General features: G+C 43.4%; 1 protein-coding gene across 2 annotated transcripts in view; it reads left to right on the top strand.

Annotated features, from left to right (window-relative positions):
- The window catches only part of Grb10 (growth factor receptor bound protein 10), a 120700-nt gene that overhangs the window by 66609 nt on the left and 41955 nt on the right, over positions 1-12136 (top strand). Inside the window, exons 3-5 of one of the 2 annotated variants that reach the window (XM_050141116.1) lie at positions 6351-6591; positions 10236-10319; positions 11342-11498. In XM_050141116.1, the coding sequence (XP_049997073.1) occupies positions 6377-6591; positions 10236-10319; positions 11342-11498 (456 nt within the window). In that variant the 5' untranslated portion in view covers positions 6351-6376. The remainder of the gene's footprint in view (positions 1-6350; positions 6592-10235; positions 10320-11341; positions 11499-12136) is intronic. The other variant, XM_050141115.1, reaches the window with a different exon arrangement.

Here is a 12136-nt window from a genome sequence, read left to right as displayed (position 1 = left end):
GGAGGGAGGGAGAGAGAGAGAGAGAGAGAGAGAAGAGAGAGAGAGAGAGAGAGAGAGAGAGAGAGAGAGAGAGAGAGAGAGAGAGAAGCCATTACCCAGCTCCAGCCACAGAACTCCATCAGTTGCCACTCTGAACCCACAAATACCAGCTCTTACTCTCTGCCCCAAGACCCTGGCCATCTCACTGCCCTCTCTGTGGATGTGGCTACTTTAGGTACCTCATGGAGTGGGGTTGGATCCTTAACTACTTTTTGTGTTATGTGACTGCTGTTTTCACTGTACCACCTTTTCCTTTGGGGATGAATACTACTCTGTAGTTGTCCCATGGTTCCTCCATCTATCCACCCAGGAGTATCTGAGTTGCTCCTAGGAGTGTTGAGTTGCAGTGCTCCCTGCAGATCCTCCCTTCACTTTTTTCTTGGTGTGTGTAGTTCCTCCCATTGGTGTAGACAGACTTCCCGACCCCAAAGAAACTAAGCCACACATGCTTGAGTTCCACGTGCAAAGTGGTGTTAGGTTTGCATATAAAATAGGAACATTTCCCCATGTAGATTACTGCTGGCTTGTTTATAAACACTTAATTCTATGTAAATAATATAAGCTATATACTGTGTTGTTTTAGAGGGATGTCAAAAATCATCTGTACATGTTCAATGTAGATGCATAGATTTTGTTATCGCAAATAATTTTGCTGTGATTTTTTTTATCCATGGAAAAGGCCTTCATCTATTTTTTTTTAAAGTGAAACATAGGAAGGCCAAAGTGAATTTTAACATCTTTCATCTAGTTACTGAAGATTCTTAACAATAAAATATTAGTGAGCTCTAGCTTTCCATTCTAACATTTGTGCCGTATTTAATTGATTGGTTTCCACCCTTTCATATTGGAGAATGAACTGTGATAGTTGCTCAATACCAAAAACTATTTTTTAACAATGAAGTCTTGTTCCTTAGGTCATTGTTTTTAGATTCAAATGTGTTTTGAAGGAGTGTTGATATTCATTTCTCTCTTCAAACTTTTTAAGCAATTGCCATAAAGTAACAAATCAGAAAACACAAAGTAGCAAATATACTGATTTTTTTTTTTTACTGAATTGGGAAAAAAAAACTATGAGAAACAGAGGGTACTTAGAAAAGAACATGATCCTGTAGCTGGGATGACATAGAGTAGTATGTTCAGTTAACCAAGTGTTGCTGATCACACAACCAAAGAGAACAAATACATGCAGCCTCTGACCGTGCCTGAGGGGGCTTAGATGACTTTAAAGATCTCAAGCCTGGGAAACTGGCAGCAATGACATGGTCTGAAATGAAGAGTCAGAAACTTTTCAGATAGAATACTGTTTAAATTTTTCTTCACAGAGACTCAGTCACTGTCATTCAGACACACAAGCTTGCCTACAGCTCATCATTTCCTAACAAATATACGTTCCCTGTAAAATCAAAAGCGCAAACAAGGCAGGCACTGAGTGCTGGAGAGGGTGTGTGAAAAAGGGACCACCATAATGGATACTTCATATATGCATAGTGCAGATCAGACGCCTTTAAGGAGACAATTTAGTGAAGGAAACCCGGAACCACCGTTAATCTCCAGTTCGCGTAAAAAAGACACTAGATGGTGCTGTGAACCAAGAAGTGTGTTCTTCGTTAAGGTGCTAAGGTGCGCCCGGGAGTGAAACTCTCCTCGGCTCACACCTCTCCCCCTCTTTTTGTCATTCCCGGATCAGCACCCCTCACCTAACTTGGGAGAGACTTTTGCCAGTTATGGCTTATGAACCAAATGAGAATTTATTTGCCTGAATTTATATGCATTTCCAAACAGAACTAGCCTTGAGTTTGCTAATGACAGTGAAGCAAGAAGAGATGTGAACCTAAGATCAGATGACCTCAAATATGTGGGGCAAAGTCCATGCCCAGTTGAGACCGGGCTCTTTAGCGAAGGGATACAGCTACCACTAAGGGTTTGATTGGCAGCCATGTTTGTTCGGGAAGTACGCTCTTACAAATTGATCTGAGGTAAAATTGTATATATAAAGACATTTCTTTTCTTCCCTCCTTTTCTCTCTGAAGGGGGTGCCCTTGTGCAAAATGGTGTTTCCTCAGGTTGACATTGAATAGACAATCTGAATGTTCATTTCCAGAAACATCCATGTGCTTCATTCTCCCACTTCCGTTCACTGGCAGAAAGCTTTTCACAAACGGGTTATTGGAGATCCACTGAGGTCACAGGATGCCAAAACAGTTTAGCACACGAGGTCCTCACTGAGAAAAATACAAACTTATATAATATTAGCAAGAACTGAATGTGAGACAGGTCAGTGGGGAAAGAAAAAGAACTAACATGATTTCAGTATATCTTACTCTATGAGCAATCGACTACTTAAAAAAGTTTAGAAGATTTAGTTTTTAGTCTACATTAGAATTCAGGGAAATTTAAATAAAATCCTTTCACAGTAATTTTTTTTAAAAAAATCTAAACATTTAAGTTAGTAATTGTTCTCATAGGAACAATGGCTGTAGAGTAAGCCATTTTTGAACTTTGAAATTTATTTTCATTCTGAAGACTACGGAAGGTTTGAAAAATCCTAGTAGTATAGCTGTATTTGATTGTTGAAGATTGTAACCTGGTAACTGGGTGTTATCAGATTAGCCTGGTATTCTTTCAAAGACCACCCAATAAAGTGTATTCAGTTAAAGAAGTTGCCACTTCAGAGGAGAAGATAGTAATCTAGACATTATTGTCTCGCCTACTATCTTCCTGCCTTATATGAATAATATTTGTATAATGTCAGAACTGCTTTGACTTTGGCTTTACTGAAGACAACCAACCCAGGAATTTACCTGTTGATCAAAAAAATAAAAGAAATAAAAAGGACAGGAGACACCAGGGACTGCCACCAGGGGTCGGCACAGCCAAAGGCTTGCAGCAAGCTCAGGGAAAAATAGCTACAAATGAAAATCTGCCAGCGTGAACCAAGCCATTTCGTTTTCTCAGAAGCTGGGAGCCCTGTTAGAGCAGGACCCATGCTGCTGTTAGATTTCAGTAGGACCAGAGCAGTAGAATGGGACCCAGAGTCTTATAAGCGCTCCTGTCTAAACACTTAGGAAGTAGCTCTGTGTGTGTAGCAACATTCAGTTCACACGGGATTCCTGTCAGTGAAATTGGGCTGGCCTGCTCCCACCACCACCACCGCCACTATTAGTATAGTAAACTTTGTTTCACCCAGTGTTGATTCTTAATGGCCCATCAAGGTAGCAATACTCAGCTGTGGGTGAAAACATGAATACTTAATTGATGGGAGAGCTTAGACTAAAGCACAGTTAGTATATCAACTACACCTGAGTATAGATATGTCGGGAAGCATGTATTCTAGAGCTCTCCTGGAGTCTCAGACTTGTGAACCCTATGGTAACGTCTCTTCCCACTGAAGTCGTCCCCTTGACGTCCTCAGGTTCCCTCCTTTGGTGTCTTGACCAAATGCTACTCTAATGGAATTTAGGCGAGGGCTTTCTTAAGAGGCATATCCTTTCAGAGTACAAAGGGACCTGCAGGTGTAACCCCTAACTGCCCCACTAAAGTCTTGAATTTTTGTTAGCCAGTCAACTAGAGTCTTGAATTTTTGTTAGCCAGTCAACTAGAGTCTTGAATTTTTATTAGCCAGTCAAATCCTAGCTGAGCAAGTGCTGTCTTATGGCTCTCCGCAATCCCCTTTGTGATGTCTTAGTTTTACAGGGATTATTACCAATTCAGCCCTTCTGTCCATTTACTATCTGGCAATAGGGTTCATAACTAGCCATCCAAAACCTGTACTATATCAACATCCTCTTCCTCCTCTTTCCCTTCTCCCTGTATATAGTTCCTAGATTTCACTGACAGTCTGAGTCCTTGTGTCTACCTCAATACTTCTTTCTTGGGTCCACAGCCAAGTTCCCTCCTTGACAGCATCTCTTGCACATTGCCTCTGTTCTTATTCCTGTAGTGACTGCACCGAGTCAGACAACAAGGGCTCATCACCATTATTGTCAGAAGCCTGCTGTCTTGTATCTCCTATTGACCTTGGAACATAAACTGCCTATGTGTCGTTTCCACTGTGCAGTTCCCATCAGGATCTCTCCTGCAGCTACAAGCCAGGGGGATCCAAAGTTCTTCCGCTTCTGCCCAGATATTCCCACAATTGTGCCCTGTCTCCTCACCTCCCCAAAAGATACTAATTCTTACAATGCACAGTTTCTTCCCATTCCCTATATCATACCAGATATCCTCTGGTGGCCTTTACTATCTTTTGTGGTCACATCCTTTGTCTTGAAAAACAAGAGGCACCCAAGAAAGGCCACCTAAGACATTATAGTGCTGAGGAACAAAATCCTGCTGCACGGATCTTCCAGATAAGGACTCTACCAAAGAACTACTTGCCCAACCTGCCACATGAGTGTGGGGAGTAGGGGGGCTAGAGAGGACCTGGTATTCTAGAAAAATCTTTGAGCCCATTTATTGCTCATAGTCCTAGTCAAACATCTAAATTTATTTTCAAATCCAAGATGTTCTCTTCTACTTATGTGATCCAGAAAAAAAGCAAGTGACTTTGTTTCTCAAACCCGCTTCCTCAGTTGGTAGACCAGTTGCCTGCTTTGTGTTGTTTTTATGATTAAAAATAAATAAATAAAATTGAGCTACTTATTTCGTATCAGACTATTATAAAACAAATCATACTTAATTACACCCTCACAGTCCCCTAGGGGATGGATATATTGTTAACTCTGTGTTAGACTTGAAGAGGCTTAGAATAGAAAGTTGTAGGAGAAAGCTGAGCATGATAAGCAAATTCACAAATGCCTTTTCTTGTTTGTTTGTTTTTTTTTTTTTTTTTTTTTTTTGCAATGCTTAGGAGTCCTGACCTGTTAGAGTGAACATCTTACAGTCTGTGACTTGTGGCCGCAGTTGACAACTTTAGGAAACACTGTTTCATAGCAGACTTCCTGGTATTCTGACTCTTACCGTCTTTTTGCCCCTTCTTCCTCCATGTTCCCTTAAGTACAAGAGTTATATTGTACATGTATTCATAGGGACTGAGTGCCCCATGATCAGTTGTTCTCTATATTTTGACTAGATAGGCTATCTGTAATAGTCTCCATCTGTTACAAAGAGGTGAGAGCTACAGTTGTCTATGGATATAAGGATTAGTAGGATGTAATAAGAAAGTGTGCTGATTTGATAAAGTGATGATAAAATATTTTCCTCTAAGATCCATGATGTCACTAGTCCTGAGTAATTGGGTACATTTCTAGTACTAGGCATGATTTCATCCTGTTGAGCAGGCCTTAAGTAAAGTTAGAGAAACTGTTGGTTGCCACCAAGATATGGGTACCACTATTGCACTGTTATATCTTGTCATGTGTTGTCTGTGATTTTCTACCCTGCCCAGTTCCCATAATCATTAAGTCCCAAAGAAATCACACAGAGATCTACATTAGTTATAAACTGATTGGCTCATTAGCTCAGGCTTCTTATTAACTCTTATAACTTATATTAGCCCATTATTCTTGTCTATGCTAGCCATATGGCTCAGTACCTTTTTCAGTGAGGCAGTCACATCTTGCTTCTTCTGTGGATATGTCACAACTGCTGAGGAATGGGCTTCCTCCTTCCCAGAATTCTCCTGTTCTCATTGACCCGCCTCTACTTCCTGTCTGGTTGTCCCGCCTCTACTTCCTGATTGGCCACTGGACAATCAGTGTTTATTTAAAATATAATTAACAGAATACAAACCGCTCTCCCACACCAATGCTGGACATTGTTGTTACATTAATGGGTGCTACTTCTGGGTAGGACTGTTGGTCACTGTCTTCTTTGATAGCTTTTCTGACACTTTGGTATGATGAAAACTAATCCTAAGGGAGCAGACTTTCAAGTGCGATCCAGCTTGCATACTCCAGGTCTTGTGTCTAAACTGAATGGTCTCTTTAGCATAGGAACTTACCTTCAACCTCTAAAGTGCCACCAAGAACAACTGCAATAGCCTATATTGTTTTGAGGGTGTCTTGAACTCCCCTGACCAACAACTCAAAGCAGGTTTCTCCTGCCCGGTGCTAGGGTTTTTGTTAAATATTCTCTAGCTTTTGCAAGGAGCAATGTCAGTCCAAGTGGGATAAGGTCATTTTAAACTGTATCTATATATACATGGATTTATATTTATTGTATTAATTAATAAGTAATAGTATGATTTCATAGTATTTTTTAAATATTATTTGTTTACAGGGCCTGGTCAGCCAAAGATGAGCATCCTGGTAGAACTCTATACCCTCAATGACATTTCTTTCTTCTCTTGTTTTGTTTTCTTTTTTTTTATGCAGAGCATGGTTTTGGGCTTCAACTGCTAATGAACGATATTAACTCGTCCTTGGAAAGCCTTAACTCAGCTTGCAACATGCAGTCCGACACTGACACTGTGCCCCTTCTTCAGAATGGCCAGCATGCCAGCAATCAACCAGCAGCCTCGAGCTCTCGGAGCCTGCAGCCGCAGGCGTCCCCGAGGCAGAAAGTGCAGCGTTCCCAACCTGTGCATATTCTTCCTATCAGGTGGGCCCAGAGAAGGTACTGTCTGCACAGATACTACTCTCTGAGCCCGAAACGGTGATGGGGAACGGTTTTTAAAATCAAGTTAAATGGGTTTCTCCCAGGAGGAAATACGGTTGTCTCCCGATAATTTGAGGAAACTGAGCCATAACCCTTGAGCCAAAGCATGGTCCTGAGTCCTCTCTTTACTGTAGTTTTCCTACGCATACAGACCAATGGTGAATTCTGGCTTATAAATTCGACACAGTAAGATATACAGCAATAGTTAATGGTAAAACCTAACAATTATAACAATAACGGAAGAAGTCACATGAGTTGGTCCTACCTTTGTGGTAGTGAGGTGACACAGCGTGATAAGAAAGAAGGAAGCAAGTAGAACAGCTATTGTGATATGTCAGGCTACTTTTGACAGCCTATGGGTATATCATCAAAAATTTCAAATCATGCCAATGCCAGTTGGCCTTAAAGAACTAAAAGTGCAGCTCCCAGTGGCCCTGGGTATGCTATGCAACACTGCAGCATTTGGAGTGAACTGGCTGCCTCGCTTAGCAGCTGTACATTTTCCCGAGCTCCTGCTTCACAGCAGACACCATGACCAAGTTCCTGTTCTTCAATCTGTAGACCAGCTGCAGTGTCCTCCAGGGCCTAGTCAAAAATGGACGATTCCAAACCCCAGTCATGGTTCTGCTCTGGCCTTATCCCTGGGGGAATCTAACAGGAAAGCATATCTGTGCTGGCAAGAAGAAGAGCCCTGGGACCTTGAGGGAACTAACTTCCTGGGAGGTGGCAGGTCTCCGAGCTGAGTTCAAGCTAATGAGAAGGGAAGTGGAAGCAAAGAGCGGACTCTAAAAGGCTTCTGTACCTCTCCCAGCAACTGGACAGAGGAAGGTTTAGAACATACAAGAAAGGATACATTTTGGTTTGGGCAGTACAGTTCTGGCTTTGAGCACAGTGGGGCAGGAGGCAGAGGTCGACATGGCGGCAGAGACTGCACTGACAGGAAAGCTGTCAGAAGAGCCCGCAGGCCTGTAGGTGATGGGGTCCCAATATGAAGAAGGATGCAGTTAGTTGCGGGTACTGCTGCACAAGAAGTGGTCCTGTTCATTAAGTGTGTGACTTTTGTATGGACCAAGAGAACAGGGAAGAGTGGTAGAGCGGCTGGGTTTGTATCACCCAAACACCAGGAGGGAAATTAGAGTGTTCAGAGAGTCCTGTAGCCACCTCTGGTTTATGAAACCCCAAGGTTGAGGAAGAGAACTCCTGAGGTTCACTGTCTTCGCCTGGCCCAGTCTCAGGACTCCATGAGTTTCAGGCGTGCATGACCGAGCAGGGATGATGAGCTCTTAGTACAAGCCTCTCCTGCCTCTCTGGGAATTCACAGATGTGTGTGCAGTGGACTGTGCTGGGATTACTGCCCAACCTTTGTCCAGATGGAGTTCTAGTGGCTGTACTTTCTCAGCACTGCCTATTCTGGAATGTTCTACTCCCCCTTGCTTCCAGAAACCTCTAAAAGGGTTTTCTGGTCTGGGTCTGACAGTTTACGTTTTCGTCAGCCTCAGTAACCATCTCCCCCTAAGTGGGTCCTCTGTCCTAGGAGGTGGTGAGCAGTGCTGGGCTCCTAATCAGCTGCCTCTCAGAATTTCTGCATTTTGTTATATATATTCATGGGTGAACTGACCTTCTCACCCACTTCTGCTTCATTTCTTGGTGAGCTTTTCCTAGGTTCAAGGGTCTACTGGCAGCCTTGAGAGTGCCCTGGCATGAAGGAGCCTTCTTACAACCCAGAGGAGGAAGGGCCCAAGGGTGGGTCAGGAGGAGGGTAATGCCAGAGAACCTGGCTTCTGATGAGAATTCATTTGTTGCCTGCAACATTTCAGCTTCAGGTTCTAGCTAAACTTGCCATCTCTATGATGTCAGTGGTGCCTCTGAGCAGTAAGACGGCAGCAGTGACTATTGCAAAGTGACAGGCACCTCCTTGCCTGCCGCTTGCTCCTCTCTTGGATGCATGTGAGACCTTTTCTCTTGCCGTCAAGTGAGACTTGTTTTAAATGGTGAGGACAGGATTGACCATGCTCTGTAAAGTGACACATCTGTTGAGCAATGAGCACTGGGCTCCATAAAGTTTCTCTCTTATCAACTGGAGTCATTCTCACCCAAGTCCTTTTGGGTCATTCTCAAAGCCCAGGCTCACAGCAGAGATAGGCAGGGAAGGGAGGGTTTGCTCTCCAGCCTACATAAGAAAGCCTTCCCTCGAGCAGTGGTACTCAGCCTTCCTGACACTGTGATCCTTTAATACAGCTCCTCATATTGTGGTGACCCCAGTTCTGTTGCTACTTCATAACTGTAATTTTGCTGCTTTTATGAATCATAATGTAAATATCTGATATGCAGGATGTCTGACATGACCCACAGGTTGAAAACCGCTACCCTAAAATGTCATGATGGGTGCTGAGTGCACACTATGGGATGGGTTCTCAGTGGTTGCCACAGGCTAATTGATGGAGCAGGAGAAGGCTCAGGCGAGGGAGTGAGACTTCTCGGGTGCATGATCCAGGCAAGGTTTTAGAACCACGGCCTCCACCTCCCAGGTCCTGGCACTTTTGTAGCCATCTTGACATCCCTGAATCTCAGTTGCTTTCCTCAGACACTTTGGTGTGTAGCCTCAGGCGCATACTCTTTTCATGTGGCCCTCTGTGACAGATACTGCTTTCATCTTTGCATAATGCCCCTTAATTTTGCTTCTGGGCAGTATCTGTGAAATATTATAGCATTTTTAAAAAATTAATGAAGTTAAAAATTTTAATTATAAATTTTCAAAACACCCTAATAAAGAAGACTTTTGTGAGCTGCTGGGCCATCAGAAACAGCCCTGTCTGGTTCTGTAGATCAAAGATGCTGAGGCTGCGGCTATTACAGGAAGAGAGGATTTGTTAGCAGTAAAAATAAGCCTTCTACCACGTCATCAAGCTGGTATAGGAACGACTTTCCCATGCTTCACAACACAGATGTCCTTCCTGCCTCTGGAGATCTGGTCTCTTAAAAGTCAGCGCGTCATTTCCCAGTCCACACAAAATGGCTAGATAGATCTTCCTTTGAAGTTAGGCATTGGTTGGTAAGGCCAATGGTCACATAATGAATTTTCAAGTAGCGGTTCTCCCAAAAAGGCTCATGGACCAAAGATCTTATCAGATTATAAAAGATATTCAAAAATTATTTGAAGATAATATACAAAAGGCGTGCTTAAATAAGAGGAGGACCAGGCCTGCCTAGCACACCATGAGTGGACCAGATTCTGCCTCTCCTGAAAAAAAGGCTCTACATACTGATCATGACCCCTTGCATGTGGGTGGGTGGGAGAGTGGGTGGATGGGAGAGTGGGTGGATGGGAGGATGGGTGGGTGGGAGAGTGGGTGGATGGGAGGGTGGGTGGGTGGGTGGGAGAGTGAGTGGATAGATAGATGGATATGTGAGTGAGTGGGTGGTTGGAATGAAGTGTTTCTCCAAGAAACCCTAGGAAATGTGGTCAGGAAGTCACTAGCAGGACTCTACAAAGAAAAGCGCTGGGCATTTTGCATCGTTCTAGCTTTGACTTTGAACTTGGTTTCTGTGCTATTTTCATGATTATACCCACTTCATCCTCCATTTCCTTATGGTGTCTCAAGTGAGCTTTGGATATTTCAAAGGAGGAAAGGAAGGAGAGGTGACCCTGGAGAAGTGCCAAGGAGTACAGAGGAAATGTTGAATCGGTAAGGACGCTCCGAGAAGATAGCTCCGCGAAACATTGATTTCCAGTTTAGTACTAACCACCTTTCTGCACAGCTTGACCATTTCCACAGCTCAGATGAGGAGACGTGAAGCCTCCTCTAGGATTAGCTATGGGTTTATTTCAAAGACCGCCAAATCCTGTTCTCATGAAGCTGCCTTACTCACAAAACCTTTTTACATATGGGGTACATGTTGAACAAATGACCAACAGGGCATCATGAACCAAGCAGCAAAATATAGGTAGTGTAGTAGACACTTTTAAAGTGTCACTGACGGCAGTGGCGCACGCCTTTAATTCTAGCACTCAGGAGGCAGAAACAGGCAGATCTCTGTGAGTTCGAGGCCAGCCTGGTCTACAAAGAGAGTTCCAGGACAGCCAAGGCTACATGAGAAACCCTGTCTTTAAAAAAAAGTTAAATGAATAAATAAAATAAAGTATCTGAACACTCAGAATTGATGGCCATTTTCTGCAATATTTTCATGTTACAGAACAGAAACTGTACTCACTAACTAGCAGCTCCCCTCTCTCCTCTGCAGCTCCCCTTCTCTCCTCTTCAGCTCCCTCTCTCTCCTCTGCCCCTGGAAACTACCACTTCGTTTTCTGAATTCTACTAACTTGAATGCCCTCCCTCCACAAGTGGGATCTTTCAGTATATGTCCTTCTGTTCCTGTAATATTTCTCAGCATAATTTCCTTAAAGTTCACTCAATTTATAGTGTATGTCAGAATATCTTGCCTTTATTTTTTGGATAATTCTCTTTTTAAGGCTACATACTTCACCAGAAGGATGCACCACATTTTGCTATTCTATTCATTCATGGCTGGACAGGTGGGTTACTTCCCAGTTTTGTCCATTGTGAATAATGCTGTCATGAACACGAGTATGCGAGCGAGCATCTACAGAAATCTACATTCCTTTCTCTGGGGCATAGATGCAGCAGCAGCTGTGCTAAGATGCATTGGGATGGCACATGTTAACCCGTGTTTACTTCCTTCCTTGCAGGCGTCTTCAGGAGGAAGACCAACAATTCAGAACTTCATCTCTTCCAGCTATCCCTAACCCATTCCCGGAGCTCTGTGGGGGGGCTGGGAGCCCTCCTCCGGCTGCTGCTCCTCCGAGCTCCTTACCTCCTCCTCCAAGCCAGCCCCCTACCAAGCAGGTGAGTGGGCCTTAGCTGCAGCACAGTGGTGCATTTCTTTGCAGAGAAAGGTGGAAAGTTCTGAGATTGCTCCTTTGGGTTAATACTGAGCTTTTGTCTCTCTTAATTGATTGGTCAAGATTCAACTCACTAAGGTAGGAGCGATTTTGTACGTAGGGCACAGATTTGTATAATTTTACTTATTAATTTCTGAGAGGCAGCATGTGTGGAGTCAGAGGACAGTTTTCAGGGGTCGGTTCTCTCCTTCCACTATGTGGGTCCTGGAGGACCAAACTTGGTATCCAAGTGTCTTTAGCCTCTCACCAGGCTGAGGAATGCATCACTGTGTTTCAGAGATACCTAACTGTGTATTTTGTTTTGGTTATTAATTGTTTATTAATTAATTTGTTTATTAATTAGTGATTTGATGCTTGCAGAAGAGTTTAGCTCTTTAAAAGAAATCGTGCAACCAGGTCGTCCTGGTCATCCAGCCCTTCTGCTATGGCATGGCCGGGCCTTCCTGTGAACCTCCTCTTTGGTACAGGATACAGTCAGAGTTTCCATCTTGAGATCTGAACTTTGAATGTGGCCTGCTCACAGCCAAAGAATGGCCACTTGACCCAGGAGATAATTACTGCCCTTTTAAAACTTAAGTTTCT

The sequence above is a fragment of the Alexandromys fortis genome, unplaced genomic scaffold (assembly GCF_014885135.2).
Source record: "Alexandromys fortis isolate MF-2015 unplaced genomic scaffold, M_Fortis_MF-2015_v1.1 scaffold_7, whole genome shotgun sequence".
Classification (NCBI taxonomy): Eukaryota; Metazoa; Chordata; class Mammalia; order Rodentia; family Cricetidae; genus Alexandromys; species Alexandromys fortis.
The sequence above is the reverse complement of the archived record's forward strand: the minus strand, read 5'-3'. Positions and strand labels throughout refer to the sequence as shown.